At 36.7% G+C, this 16,500-nt stretch overlaps 1 protein-coding gene across 1 annotated transcript; it reads left to right on the top strand.

The window, feature by feature from the left end:
* Positions 1–1,317: 1,317 nt before the first annotated feature.
* On the top strand, positions 1,318–16,500 carry LOC126831404 (pancreatic triacylglycerol lipase). Its single transcript, XM_050561927.2, has 8 exons — positions 1,318–1,793; positions 4,303–4,531; positions 4,770–4,889; positions 10,191–10,319; positions 12,568–12,798; positions 14,791–14,905; positions 15,162–15,344; positions 16,409–16,500. The coding sequence occupies exons 1-8, from the start codon at positions 1,431–1,433 to the stop codon at positions 16,479–16,481; spliced, it is 1,443 nt and encodes a 480-aa protein (XP_050417884.2). The 5' UTR covers positions 1,318–1,430; the 3' UTR covers positions 16,482–16,500.

Here is a 16,500-nt window from a genome sequence, read left to right as displayed (position 1 = left end):
ATGGAAATCCAAGATGATGAATTGCCGAAGTTAAAGTGAAATCGAACTTTAACAATATTAAGTGTAGTGTAATAGTATTTTGAAATTAGGACACGTGGAGAAATTATGAACATTTTAGTTATATGTTTCTGTGTTTAGGTTAAAGTTTTTCTTCGATACTTTTATTCTTGAAACAGATTGAAGCAGACTGTTGATCATATGTAATCTTGTGTGTTTAATCGTATAGTAATCGTATATATTTGCATGTTGCCTGAATAATTATATAATTATATGGACGTTGGGTTAGAAAATATAAAGTTTTCAGTGGGTCTCCTAACAAATAGCTAACGCAAATCTTAAAACAAGGGATGGTAATATACTCTATCTTAAAGCACAGTAAAGACGAACCAGTCAGAGGAGTTCCGGTATGCAAGCAGATATGGTTCTGGAGAGGAATTTGTAGAAGTGTTAATTTTAAGGATCACCAAGTTTAAAGTTAAAAAAAGAGAACAATTCTAAATAGGGACATAACATTATTTAGTGGTACAAAACCAGGAAATTATTGACAATGAATCTGTGTATCTATATTGTGGTAGCATGAACATCAGAGTAATGATATTATTGTAGAAGTAAGACTTGAAATATTTAACAAGTAGAAGTATTTTTGTGACTATTATTAGTGATTATTTGAAGATTGTTCGCGACATGGAATGACAATTTTGAAATGCCATTCTGAAAGTATTTGTATTGTATTTAATGCATGCTAGATAACGACGTTACATAAGCAATGATGCTCAAAAGGGAAACTGGTCTGTAATTGTCGCATTCAGAAGGATTAGCCGAATTCCAGATTATCGGTACAGGTTTTGTAAAATTAGAATTTACATACTTGTACACGCTGCAATAATACATTTGGTCTCTGGTGTTTGGGAAACCTTACAGTGTTTTAGATAATGATCGGCAAAATCGTATTTACGGTAGGTCTGTATTTACGACTGTAGATATATCGAATTAAGAATTTTAATAAAATTGGTGCAAAGTATATAAAATAAACATTACATGGTCTTCATGGGCATGCCGCTTTCATATGGTCATTTTATGTGCTCTTCAAGCAATTCGCTTTGGTGCAAGCAAACTATTTCCAACAGAACGAAACACCTAAATTAGCGAGAAGAATATTTGATTTTATGTGACCTCATTTATTTCCACTCCCTCTCTTTAACGAAACTCATTGGACATACCTTATCACCGTCTTATCACTTTGGGAGAAGCAACATCTTATTAACCTACTGTGAACATCTGTTGTTTTTTTTTACAGTATTGGTGACACCGACGGGATTGTCTCTTGTCCAAAAGAAAAGTGCAGACACTTGGAAATACCTTTATAAAAACGCTGTACAAGGATAGATCAGTCTCAGCGAAAGTTAACCTTAAGACGCACGATCCTGAGAATGAAGATTGTTATTCGTGTGATAGGCTTGCTCCTGGCCTTTGTGGTTGTAGTCTCAACATCCACCAAAGATAAGCGAGAGTCAGCCTGCTATGGTGATCTAGGATGTTTTCAAACCTCGGCAAATTTTAAAAACCTTCCCCAAGATCCTAAAGTTGTTCAGACATCGTATTTGCTCTATACTCGCCAGAATCGTAACTCGGCTACAGTTGTGAAAGCTACAGATCCACACTCCACATGGACTAAAAAGATCGGTTCTTCACATTTCAGCAGTTCACGCCCAACTAAGTTTATTGCTCATGGATTTATGGACCATGGAAATAAAGGGTGGCTTATCTCTATGAAGGATTCACTTCTCAATCAGGTAGACTTGTTAACAATTTCTAAATTTCTTTCCTTATTTTGTGTTGTTTTAGCTATACTCTATATGATAGGTTGTCGTTGCGGGTCATGTCATACAGATCAACTTTGATTTGAAATATTCATCCTTTCATAAATGGGAAAATTAAATGACAACTGGAATAGTGATTTATTAGAATAATCGATAGTAAAATGAAATGGGTTTGAATACGGTTTAATATCTTGTCAAAAATATTGTTTATTTGTAAACTTTATTTATATTTGATCAGTAGACTACACTATATGCTAGTCATGTAATGGCATGGCTGTGTTGAGTTGAGGTGAGGTTGGACTAAAGACATAATAATGATGGTTAATTAGTTTTTGTTCTATTTGTTCAGCGAAAAACGACAAATACAAGCTGGGTAAGGATTCTCCACCAATCAAATCACGTGATAAACAAGCCTGATATAAAAGATTTTTGTGGCATGGGCTCGTTTAAATATATATGTTGTTAGTCCTAATGTATCACACAACCACACAGTTTGCAAGAATACATTAATTATTCCAATTTTAGCTAAAACTTTATTAGTAAAAATAATTCTGCTATTCGGGCTAGATTTGGTAGTAAGTTAAAAAGTATACATGTACTTATAAATCTGAACCCATCCTTGTAGATTTAAGTTTATTCCCAGATATAATTCAATCTGATTAAAATACAGATCTATATTTCGTTTCGTTTTTTTATACTTTCGATAGCCTACACTACATGAAGATCTGACCAGTTGTACTGGAAGGTCGCTTCAGGGTCGTACGACCGGTTTTTTGACCCTATGACTTCAGACATTGATTAATCAATCAGTGCTGACTTCTAGTGTTTACCGACAGTTCTGTGCATGGCACGCCAAGAAATCGCCATAACAGATGGTTTCATTGGCTAATCCCTCACGCCACCCAGAACTATAAAATGAAATTTTGAACTATAAAAAACGAAACGAAATAGGATCTGTGTTTTAATCAGATTGGGATACAATTCTGCTATTCGGGATGAATTTTGTAGTAAGTTTAAAAGTATACTTATTACCAGATATAATTCCCATGAATATTCGGATTAGGTTGGGTTTTTTTTAACAAACTTAACGATAAATATTTTGAGGGTAAATGGGTAGTATCGAGAAGATTATATACATATGTTATTCCTTTCTCATGTCAAACATTAAAATATATCCTTTTATTATTTATTTTCATATGACTTGAACCAAAATGGCGAGCGTAGAAATATTACATTATATCGCTTTTAATATAATTTACGCAAAAACATTTTTGTCAGAACGACAAATTTGTACGCTTAATTATACAAAATTATCATCTCCGAAAGAGAGAATAACTGTTTTATCTGGTAAATCAGCACCTAACAATTTTGCCAAGGAAGTGGTTTAATTGTTTTAATATCTCCTAAACCATGTTTTTGAATGCTAATATATCAATCATTTTACATCTGCCATTTTAAAAATTTTGAAACGTAGATTTTCGAGACATCTTTCTTTAGTCCCAATCAATGATTATATCCAAACAAGTTTTTTTCTATGTCACGGCCTTTCTAAGAGATTTTTACCTTTAGGAAATACAGAAATAATAATACTAAGTTGAAGTGCAGATAAAATTCCCACCCATAACGAATGATTGAATGACCTGAAAAGGAAAATTGTTAAATCTGACCAGAGAAACTTATAAAAAGACGTTTGAGTAGCCATCCCTTGCTCGTATCTCACTTTAATAGTTTAATCATTACTAAAAATGTTTTAAATTATGATCTGCCTGTGCAATGTGTTGACATTAACATAATATGACAACACTGTGTTGCTGTTGCAGGTATGCCACTGCCACAGGGTTTCACTTTCAGACTTAATCTCTGTATCTTGGGCCAGTCAGTTTCCAGGGATGAAAACAATCCTTGTTCACTGCTGGTCACAAACCCCTCCCCATATCATAACGCCACCTCTACCATATGGATGAACATCTTGAATGTAGTTTGGTGGCAGTCGGTTCTCTCTACAGCCATAAACACGAAACTGGACTCCATTTCTGAACAGGTTGAAGCGACTTTCATCTGCGAAGAGCACACGTCGCCAATCACGTACAGTTCCCGCGTTGACGGCTCAAGACCATTCTTAAAAATGGCGGTAGGCTCTGATAACAAAGAGATGGGGTGTCCCGATGCCGTTGCCGCCCCAGGGGCGAATTGTCATGCACGTGCATCTCGAGAAAATAGCCACAACCGTTTTACGATTTTTCGTGACTGCACCTAATTCAGCATATATGACAATCAGTGACTGCGATGTGTACAAAGGGTATGTTTTTTCGAATGTTTTCTGATAATATTTAAACTTATTGCAACATCATTGTATAGATAAAACTGGATTCTTTTGCCGGGTAGTTCATGATAAATTTCATTTCATACCCCAACATCTTCATCTTGAAGAAAACCATTCAGAAAGGGTAATTATTAAAATGTTAGTATTTTATATTTACAGGGTGATTATAACATATTTTTGATAGATTGGGGCCATGGTTCTCAGTTTCCCTACGAACAGGCTACAGCGAACACTTTCTTGGTGGGAGAGCAGACAGCCCTCTTTATTAAGAACCTTCATACAACTAAGCATGTCAACTATAATGATATACATCTTATTGGACATAGTCTCGGCGCCCAGTTATGTGGAATAGTTGGAAATAAAGTCAATAAAATAGGACGAATATCAGGTATGAACGACTATACACGTATATTAAAGTGGAATGGTTATCTCCCTTTTGATCACCGCCGCCCTGTAAACAATTCTGATGAATAAATCATCGCATGTCACATCAGACTAGACTACTTCAATACTCTGCACTCTGGTGTTACTCATGGAATAATTTATTAACTGCAAAATTCTGCAGCCAGGTTTTGTAAAATCTACCTTGATTACCTAATTTACTTTACCGTTAATACTCCTTGCAGGTTTGGATCCAGCCCAGCCTCTTTTTGACACGTTCCCTAGTTATCATTATCTGGATAAAACTGATGCTACCTTTGTTGATGTCATACATACAGATGGCGCCGATTTTAGTGGAATAGCTGGTAAGTTCTAAAAACAATAGTCCAATCTCGACTACCGAGTCAGTGTTTAGCCATTTTAACAATGCAATACTCCGGATATTAAAGAACTGGAGAAATATTTGTTGAGTTATCAACAAAATAATTCTGTAATAGGCCTACAGATATAGCATTTAGGTCAAAACTTTGTACCGAAAGTTGGGCGCCGACACATTTAATCAGTTGTTACCAAACCACAGAACCACTAACAGCATTTAGTTCACGACACCGATCTGTAGTAGACGTTTACGATTTCATTAATTAATACAATATTTCCTTGGATCTATTTGACCACATTAACCAGTTTTGGCATCGTTGACTCTACTGAAAAACTACCGCAACCATAAAAAAAACAATGGACAATTTATTATCGTTGATGGTTTAACACCAAAGAAGGTTGGATTGCTGCAAGGAGTACGACAGGGATATGTTTTAGGTCCAATTATTTTTAGTCTGTATACTAAACCGCTCGGTTCAGTAATTATTGTCAAACAATATGGCCTCCTGTTCCATCCATATGCGCATAACACGCAGTTTACTGTTCTTTTTAACACGTAAATAATAAATTTGATCGTTCAAACGGCAACATTGAAAACTGTATATCGGAAATTAAATTATGGATGTCATCAAGTTGAATTCTGGGAAAACAGAATAAGTGTTATTGGCTCTAAACGGCAGCTATAAAAAGTGACCAACAATACATGTACGTTAATTCTCGTTGGTGAGAGTCAAATAAGTCCATCTTCATCAGCTAAGAACAGTCGTATTTTATTCGATGAAATAAGTATGATAAACTGTATGAAAAGCGCGTTACAATTATGTAAGGTAAATTAGAATAGAAAATATATCACAAAATATGTTAAAAACAAAAACATGATCAATTCGTGCTCTCTGGTGTTGATCATACAGCCAGGTTAATAACACAAACCAAACTATCATCTCGTATTACATGTATTTCCGTATACTTATTTCCTCGAAGTTTATGTTCCAAAAAGAAATCTCAGATCTTCAACGGACCCATGCCGATTAGAAGAACGTTCTACAAACTCAAGCCTCCCTTTCTCTGGAACAAACTACCTCACAATAGTATAACCAGTTCATCGTTGGCGTTATTTAAGAACAAATTTTTGGCTATTCCGAATCTTAGAGACACTCTTTTGCGTGGAATTTGTTGATCGATGGTATAGAATGCAGCGTTCAAGTCAGTTACTGTATGTCATTGTTTACTTGGGGCACGAATTTTACGAGAGAGTCTTTCCTTGAATTTCTATAACTAAATATATTAAATTTATTTATTCGCAAATGCATAGGATTGCAGTGAGCTAGTCTTTTTGGGTCAGTTATACGTTTAGTTCCTTGAAGTAAAATGTATGATGAAATAATCTGGAGACAAAGAGAGCTGTGGATCGTTTGAGTGCAAATTCATTAATTTGAGGCACATTCATCACCAAAGTCGTCCAATTTAGCCAAATTTGAGTTGAAAAAAAACAAAAAAAAACCCCAAAAAACCCAAAAAACAAAAAAAAAACCACCCCCAAAACAGTTGATTGTGTTTATATCGTTGCTAACTAAACTTTAGATAAGCCATTTTGGATCAGTCGTTAAATGAGAATACCAACGATTTTCAACACGGTTTACATAAATTTTAGAATTCAACTTCAATGACATCAATGATTTAATTTCCGATATACCTACAGCTTTCAATGTAACATCTTGAACGATCAGAATTATTATTTACGGGTTTATAAAAATAGCATATATATATATCTGCATATAGGGAGCAGAAGGCCATATTTCTTGACAGTTAAACCGACCGGTACAGTATACAGGCTAAAAAGAATTAAGACCTAAATCAGATCCCTGGGGTACTCCTTCTTTGATTTGAAATCATCAATGACAACACAATGCCCACGATTTTCAAGGTGTAGTTACAGTAGTTTTGCAGCCGAGACAACGATGCCAAAATCGGTAGAAAGCCGATTTAGTAGAATATTATGGTCCAGATTGGCAAACGGGGACGACTCGTTCGAAAGGGCCCTGTAAAATTTTGGAAATTACATAGCCGTAGATGAAAATTGGAGCAGTTTCCAGTGGGTTTAAAAACCGATGAATTCTTTTTCCAGAGCTGTCGATAAACAAATGAAATTTTGTTTAACGTCATTCTTCTGCACCAACTGTGACGAGCATACGCCATGCAATGTGCTATGCTATAAAAGGCAAATTTTGTCAAATAAAAATGGAGAGCCCAAAATACCGCCCCACTAATTATGAGACAATAGACTTGCAACATATTTCACATAATAGTAGATTTCTTTCAAGCCTCCTGACTTGACAAAAAAGTTGATGTAAGAAATTAAGCAAAGCAAATGTTTGAATTTTAATTGTTTTGGCCTTGTAAAAGATGGTTAGAGACAATCTTAATATTGCTCTTAGTGGAACGCAGGCAATCTGTTTCACAGCGGTAATGCGAACGCCTTTTTTTAAAATGATTTTAAGGATTAACTTAAAATCTATTATCAAAGTTCAACTGTTAGAACGTTTACGGTAAAGTATATTCGAACTAACTGGTTATAATGACGTCAGTCGTCGCCGTGTTCCACATTATGTTAACGTCGCCTAACGGGAGTAGCAGTCTTGACAAATTGTGAAACAATTGAATCAAGCTTGGAATTTATTTAATAACGCTCATCGATAGGCTGTTACTTTTAACCTGGGACAGATCAATTTATAGCATTTTAAGGTTTGTGGAACTTTATTATTTATAATTTAAAGCACCTAGGTTACTTATTTGAGCATATTTCTATCTAAATTTCAAAATGAACTCATTCACCACTGCCCGTTTATGCAGGTCTTTGAATTGTATCGCTATTCAGTCATTTGAAAATGGAGGCTACTCATATATATTATTTGGGCCTAGTTCTAATGTTATTTTTGTGTAAATTACATTTGGCATACTTCTCTTAATGTTATCTTTTTATCACTGCCCGATACTTGCTACTTGAAAATGTAGGCTACTGATATATTATTTGGGCCTAGTTCGCTATCGCTTTATTTACTGTAGAAAAAAAAAATCGTTCTTGGTTTGTTGACCACACGGGTGGTAGACTTGACCCCACGTACCGGTTAACCTTAATGAACAGTTAGTTTATACTGGTCTGAATCGGTGTCAACTAGTACTGAGCGCCATGGAAAACGATTCACTTAGTTTTTCGTATAACAAAATGATCCTGTAAACATATCTTATTTATTTTGCTTCTTATTGTGAACAATATTCAAATGGGAACACATCAATAACAACACATTTGTACACTTATGGATGTTTAATCTGTAATCAAGGGTACAAAGTCAGGGGGGTCAAAACCAAAAGTACGACACAGATGTCAGTAGCGCGTGTGTCCTCCACGGGCCATCATCACGGTAGGGTACAGCATTAACGCGACCCCTGCAAATGTGTAGGGCGGTCCTGTGATGAAATGTGAAGCCTCCCCACACCATTACACTCCCCCCACCCCATCGATTCGTTTAGAAGACGCAGCAGTCTGCAAGACGTTCCCCAAGACGTCTCCACACACGTTGACGGCCATCAGCGTGATAAAGATGAAAGCGACTCTCATCACTGAAGAGCACACTTTGCCAGTCTACTCTTCTCCATGTCTGGTGTCCTTGAGCCCATATCAAACGTCGCTGACGGTGATGATCCCTGAGGATAGCTCCAACATAAGGTCATCATGCACGGAGTTCTACTTCTCTTAGAAGACGTCTTGTGGTGTTGGCACTTACTGGTCCTTGTCTTCCGACGACTGCTGCACCTGTTCGAGTCGCTGGGCGGAATCTGTCACGCAGATGAGTGACCCGGATGTAGCTGTCTTGAGCCTGGGTTGTAACGCGTTGTGGACCAGGACGTTGACGGTCACGTGTTGATCCATCAACTCGAACACGTTCCACCAACCTTACGATAGTGGACTGATGACAATTGAAGTGTCTGGCAATAGCACGTGTAGACATGCCAGCCCGGGACATTCCCATGGCTTCATTCCGTTGATTTTCAGTAAGTCTCTGCATCTCTATCTCGATTCCTTCACACGTCCAACAACAAATTACGACAGATTGACGTTTCACAGTTCATGTACTGCACATTAAGTTGAAAACATGCTTTTAAAGGGCTCACACACAATGCTTCATGTGCATCTCGTGCAATTTTTTTTTGTGCACACGGGCCGATATTTTTTGCGTTTGGGAGCATTGTGTGAAACAATAGTTCATAGTATTGCATAATATTATACATACAAAACCACCTAGTAATAAAATATTTGGGAAAAAATGTGATGCGTTTTCCATGCCGCTCAATATATTATGCAATACTATGAACTATTGTTTCACACAATGCTCCCAAACGCAAAAAATATCGGCCCGTGTGCACAAAAAAATGGCCTACAATACATGAAAATCTGACCGGTTGTACTGGAAGGTCGCGTCAGGGGTCGTACGAGTTGCCTTTGAACCTATGGCGTCAAACATTGATTAATCAATCAGCGTTAACATTTCTTTTGCTTTACCCACAATTCCGTGCATCGCACGCCAAGTACTCGCCGTGACGCACCGTTTCATTAGCTAATCCCTCACATCAAGCAGAACCCCGGTAATATAACAACTCTTCCAGATCCTAGTGTAGTAAAGACAAGTAAAACGAAATTTTGAACTATAAAAAACGAAATGAATTAGGATCTGTGTTTTAATCTGATTGATTGGACTCGTTCAAAATTTACAGGGAGCCGCGATGGCTCATAATCCAGGAGGTTCCGTTGTTAAATTCCGGTGTTGGTCCGGGATTTTCCAGCGTGGTCACGTTGGCGTGCAAGTAAAAGAACCATTGACAGTTTGAATTTGAGATAAGAGTAGGCCGTAAGGTTGCTATCCGGCCAAAATTTCCCTCATAGCACACTGCATGGCGTTCGTATGTATTCATTAACCCAGTCGGCGCAGAAAAGTACAACGTTAAATCCCATTACTTTTCATTTCATTTCAAAATTTCCAGTGTAATAAAACTGAATTTGGGTTGGCATATCGTGAACTCCAGATTAACAATTCTCTTATAACGCAATGTATGTCATATCATTTCTCCAAATTATCACTTTAATGGACACTCGATAGAACTTTTCATTATTTGGGAAGTTTCCATACTCGTGAAATCAAACGGCACTCATACACAAAAACAAACTTTTGATAGCTTGAGGACCGAAATGTAGATATAAACTAGTTCACAGGAATAATTTATGTCTATTTTAGGCTATGGATGGATTAAAGCTAGTGGCCATATTGATTTTTATCCTAATGGCGGAACAGATCAACCAGGATGCAGTGATAACCCTATAGGTAGTGCTATAGATATTTTATTACACGGTACAGATGTGTCACGTGAGTATAAATTCATAGCTATTCCACTAATTAGATAGTGGAAATTTACCGGAGAAATTTCCCACAAAATATCTATTATGAACCTAGATTATCACACTATGACTCTTTTTATGTAACAATATGCCACTCATTCGCTAACTTGATTTAAGTACATATAGGTGAATCTACTAACTTGCCATAGATATTAATTAATACAATATAATGCCATCATTAATTTTAAGAGCAAAAATTCTACAAAAGTGTTACTAAGAAACCGGAATTAACAAGCAAATCAATGGCTAAATTAATGGTGGACTTAATTTTGGGAACAAATTTATGCCTCCTTAGTAAACTGAATAGAGTTGTAATCCTTGAGGGCGAACTGTCCCTTGGACAATTTCTTTATCAAGCGCCTTATATGTAAATCGGATTAGTAGATCTATAATAATTCCATTTTAATGATGTATGAGGTTAAATAGAATGCAGCTTTTTTGAAAACATGTCTTTATCTGAATAGTAGTATTTCGCTAATACACGATTGATGGCGTGAAAGGATGTTTTGATGTGTGGGGCTTTAACGATTTCTTTTCTTAAAATTCAATGTTCACATGGTCTATATTTTTTTTAAATGTGAGGACTGCAGTGCCTTGTACCGGATTGGATATGTTGACCTTGGTTGTCCTTAGTTAACCTGAGTTGAACTTAGCTATCACGTTTACAGGTTGAAAATGGGTTTTTTAAAGGACAATATTGGTGTCAATCATTATCACATATGTGATAGAACTCGTTAAACACGTTCCAAATATAATTTTAACACAGAGATCATTGCTACGATAGATGCGTAATGAAGGTTTCAACAATCGGAAGTGACGAACGCAAAAGGAAAACCCGAGTTATCCTTCTATATAACAGACTGAAGTGACGAGTGATAACAGATACACGGTAGAATTTCTGCTCACTAGTAATTACTTCGAAGATCAAAAGTTATGTGAGACTGTGAGAGGATATCTGACAATTCAAAAAAAAAATAATAACTGACTGTCACTAGATAAGAAAAAACGAGAAAAATAGAAATAGTCCATACATTCACTTGTTTTTATTCATTCTATACCTTATAAACACATTGGAATGCACGGGCTTTTTCTATTTTCCTCGTTTTTTTTTATCTGGTGACAGCCAATTTTTGAATTGTCAGATATGCGTTATTTGCATTTTTCTCTAAAATATCCAATTTCACGAGGCTTAATCCACTCTAATATGTACCGTTTCTTTATATAACATTTAATTTAAAATACAAAATCAAAATACGAAAGCTAGATAATATCCAGGCATGGATTCCACTGGATTTGAAATAGGTTCATCAATAAATATTCGCGGACAACAAAATGGTGGCAGCATAGATATATCAAATTTCAATTTCACAATAATATTGGAATTTGCATGGTATTACCATTGACGCAGTGAGACTTTTAAGAGATGAGGGTGGGGCGTTCGTGTAATCGCCATTCGTACCCGCGCCGAACAAAATTAACTTTTTCTCTTCCGAAAATGTTTTTTTCAAAATTTTCGAAATTAGTAAAGGAGTAATTCGAACTTAACTCATCCGGGTACCGGCATAATATCAAAATATCAAAGTGAAATAGTGGTTGTTTCGTAAGCGACGGGGTCTATGCCACTGACAGTGTATCTCGTCGTTTGGATTGGACGAGAACCTGATTTTCTATGTACAAATTGGTAGTGCACGTAAACGACACCTTTTCAATTTGAATTAGAAAAAAAGTAGAGGGAAACGCCGTTGTGCGACCTCCCCTACTACACTCGCAACCTTAGTGAATTAAAATAATATTTCTCATGAAAGAATTGGATGATTTTTTTTGTAAATTGAGAAACACTGTACCTTTATAATGCCCAAATAACCATATCTCTATCTGTCTATGTAAATCGACTTGATTAACTAACTATGAAAATATGAATAAAATTTAAATGTTTACAGATATAGCCGTGACCAATAAATATATATTTTATTCATTTTGATTCCACAGAAACGAAATATTCCAAAGCACTGGCATGATTATCAAATATTACATCTTAATGAGAACAAAAGCTTTCATTATTTCATAGAGAGCCATTCCGTCCGCTTGGTGTTCCAAGTATAAATTCAAATAAGCAGAGTGTAGAGGAATGTCGATGGTCTTTAATGTGTGTTACTCTAATTAAAAGTTTTCGTTAAAAAGTGCCACAGATTTAAATATTGATGTTCTCGTTACAGAAGTAACTCATGCCGTTTCTTGTAGCCATGGGCGAGCCCACGAACTTTTCCAGGAATCCATCGCCTCCAGTTGTAAATTCCAGGGCCAGAAGTGTCATTCGTGGTCTGACTACGAGTCAGGAAAATGCCATGGTTGTAGTGGAGGATGTTCAAATATGGGTTTTCATGCCGACCTTAAACATGGCGGTGGTTCATTTTATCTTAGTACAGCACAGAAAACACCATATTGTGGTAAGTAGACGGTACTGTCGGTAGTCCTGTAATAAAACCCTTTGTTGTTAGGCCAATGACCTTATTCAAGAAAACTTAAACTAAAATATGTCGGCTATTCTGATTTTGGTGCTTAGCCATTGAACATTTGATATTTTTAAATGTGGCGATTTTTGTATATATGGAAAGTAAAGACTTCTGATCTTAGTAGACAATATTGGATTCCCTGAAAACACCGATGAGGCTCCCTTCACGCGGAACAAAAATTTGTGTTGATCGAATGGCCAGCGCTGATAGAACAACAATCTCTATGCGATTAAATGGCTTCAATATTTATGGTAAACGTACCGTGAGTAACTACTAATTCCAGTCGACGTCACGTTATAAAGGCCCGATCCCAGTGGCTGTTGGACACAAAACGTATGCAAAAAGGACACAGCGGACGAGCAAACTTTCGGGGGTGGCTCCATCAGTTTTCATCCGCTCCAGAAATGGACAAAATTGAACGGAAAAGAACGAACGTGGGAAGTATGTAGCGGGGATGTTAAATGGATGTTCATCGGAAGCCTAGCGGATGAAAGCGGATGGAAGTGGATGGCAGCTCCGATGGGCTTCTACATACCCTAGGCCAACTCCAGACATCCTTCAATATACCAGATACATCCCAGATACAAACCCTTTGTCCGTTTTGAAAACTTTATATACGAGATGCACACGCTTACATCCTTTCTATTTCCGTGCTACTAACGATGTATAGACGTTCCATGTACCTTATCTGTCCTCCCTCTTTCCGTTTTCAGCTGCGAGTTGCGAGGATGCCCAGAGGATGCAGAGAGGATACAGTGAACGTTTAACGGATGATAACGGACATGGAACGTTTGGTGCTCGTATATGTCGCGCATTTACATCGTACACGGCAGAAAGTTCATCCGTTATAAAAGTTTTGTGCAGCTCAAAACTTTTTTTCGCGGATGAAATCAAAGTGAACGGATGCTCGATGGATAGAGCGTATGAAACACGTATGCAATGAGTACACAACGGATGCATGGAGTTTTCAAACGCAGGGCAAGTTGTTTTCCTCGTTTTACATCCTCTTTGCATCCGTAAGTGCAGTGGGACAGGGCCTTAAACAAAGCTGCTTAATTAGATGTTTACGGCTTGGAGTATTCAAAATCTGTTGAGAGGGATTTGAAGCAAACCTTTGTTGATAGATATATTAGTTTCAATATGTTTTAGTGCAAATATAATTATCAAAACACATTTTGTACATTAGAAGGCATCTAAAATATTTTAGTTCAAGTTTTTATGAATAGGAATGGTGGACTTTTATTAACGAAAACAAGTCAATTATGGATTCGATATTGAACTTTACGGTTAGAATCATAATTAGGTCAGGGAATAATGTCGGGATTTTTAAACCCAATTCCAAGGTTTGGACAAGTACGGAGCTTCTATTTTTTCAGTTGGTATGAAAATCCTGTGTACGTCCTTGTACACATCGTAAAATAAACCTTGATAGTTGTAGTTTGATGAAGTCTAGTCAAAAACGCCACGATTCAGTTAAATTTCGCCCCTAGCATTGCGCACGCTATTAAAGAACAAATTAACGGTATGTCATTTTAAGAAAGACGGAAGTGTTGTGTTGAACTATTTTAATTTTATTTTATTACTGTTATTATTGTTGTTTAAGGTAGTATTGGTCCTGGTTAAGATTGGTCCTGTTGTTTAGATATGTTGTGGATATAGTTGTTGTTTATTGTTAGCGTTTATGTGTACTGTTGTTTACCACCCCCACCCCCCGCAGGTGTTGTTTTAGATTGTGTGTTGTTTTCGTGTGTTGTCTTTTGTTTATAATTGTAGTTGACAATAATTATTGATCACGGTCATTAACGATTGTGGTTTTTATTTATGACTGCCGTTGTTATTTACTAATGTTGGTGTTCAAGAGTATCGTAGTTCATGGTTGTTATTGGTATTGGTTATTACAGTTGTTGGATTTTTTTTAAATTTCAGGTAGCGAGTTTTATGTAGAATTGCAAGTTGGTTCTCAGATGCCTGATACATATGGTAGATTCTATATAACCGTTACGGGTAGCCATGGTTCTACTTCTGAACTAGAATTCAGCAGGTAATCTTTAGACTGGTTCACCCAGCTTAGACGTATTGTCAGCTTAGAAAAAGTCGTACCCAGAAAGATTATTATTCAATGAGGCCAACCTAAATGGAGAATTTATTTGCATATTAATATTACTCGGACTTTTATCACCCTATTCCGTATAAGACTGGGGTGGTAGCCTATTAAGCATAATATACTGAATCACTGTTCTACCATTCGTTTATTTCTGTATATTTTACCCTACTCTTATTCTATTTATCTCTTGTAGAGATAATCGTCATTATCTGAAAAATCAAATAGAGAAACACGTCATAGCTGGTCATGGTAGCGTAGGAAGCGTATCCAAGATTGCCATTAGATATAAACGAGGCTCTGGTCTAGCAGCTCTAGGAACACCAAATGATATCAAAGTGAAGAATATCTCTATCAGAAATTTATCAACTAGTCATTTGTAAGTAATTAATCAATCAAAATCAATCTAGAAAAATAGTCATTCTATGTATGGCAAAATAAAAGATAAGCAACCAACAGGTACAATCACTGAATGGATTATAAACACAAGAACTGCAACCAGATCATCTTGTGAACCTACTCGTTGAAATCACCCGAAATGGACAAAACTGACTATAGGGTATTCATCAGTTACCTGCAACTGGAAGGACTAACCCCAACACAAATACATGCCAACGTAGTCTCCATTTTAGGGGATCATGCCCCTTCCTTTTCCACAGTAAAGAAGTGGGCTGCGGAACTTAAGTGTTCAAGAAAAAACATTTCCCGGGTGCATGACATGGCGATGACTGATCGACGATTGACCACTCGACATATTGCCAAGGTTGAGCACATTATCGCCAACGAGTTTGAAATTACAAACGTTTCTGCAAGATGGGTGCTAAAGCTCTTGACGGCGAATCAGAAACGTGTCAGATTCCTGACGTCCCATGACAAACTGTGCCGTTTTAAAGCAGATCCTGATATCTTTTTGGCCCCGTCAGACTTGCAACTATTTCCAAAAATGATAAAGGAACTAACCGGTCGTCATTGCAGTGATGACGACATGTCAGCTGTGACCAACTTCTTTAGGGTGGCAGAAGGCAATTTCTTCCTGACCGGCATCCAGGCCTTGTAATATCTTTTGCAAAGTTGTATACGCATCGAAGGGGACTATGTCGAAAAATAAATGGAAACTATCGACTTTGTACAGGTCTTTAGAATTTTCTGCCAGCCCCGGCAAGCTTGAATATACCCAGTGACGTGTCCAGGCTTTAAAAAAATGTTTTTTCACAACCAGGTGGCGAGTAGGGACAACTTGGCAAGAACAAAACAGTCCTAACTCAAACGTACTAATAAATGTCTTAATACAGCTGACCTTTATAGAGTAACCCATTATTTACTAAATTGCTGTTCACAGTAAAATGTAGTATATAAATTATTTATGATTTAATATATTGACTATACTGTTTTTTGTCAAAATAATAGTATTCAGTGGAACCGTTTTATTTTTCTATCCTTTAGGCTAAAATTCTGTGAACACAATGAAATAACCCTGAAAGATGGTGGCAGCCACACATTTTCTCACACATGCTAGTTACTATACCACATCAACA

Source organism: Patella vulgata, chromosome 1, assembly GCF_932274485.2.
Source record: "Patella vulgata chromosome 1, xgPatVulg1.2, whole genome shotgun sequence".
Lineage (NCBI taxonomy): Eukaryota > Metazoa > Mollusca > Gastropoda > Patellidae > Patella > Patella vulgata.
Note: the sequence above shows the minus strand (reverse complement) of the source record. Positions and strands in the feature narration are given on the sequence as shown.

What these genes read in the sequence shown, in the direction of transcription:
- LOC126831404 (XM_050561927.2), top strand. Translation starts at nt 1,431, where the DNA reads ATGAAGATTGTTATTCGTGTGATAGGCTTGCTCCTGGCCTTTGTGGTT. An exon ending in AGGATTCACTTCTCAATCAG is followed by an intron (nt 1,794 to 4,302) that starts GTAGACTTGTTA and finishes TTATATTTACAG; the next exon opens with GGTGATTATAACATATTTTT. An exon ending in TAAAATAGGACGAATATCAG is followed by an intron (nt 4,532 to 4,769) that starts GTATGAACGACT and finishes TACTCCTTGCAG; the next exon opens with GTTTGGATCCAGCCCAGCCT.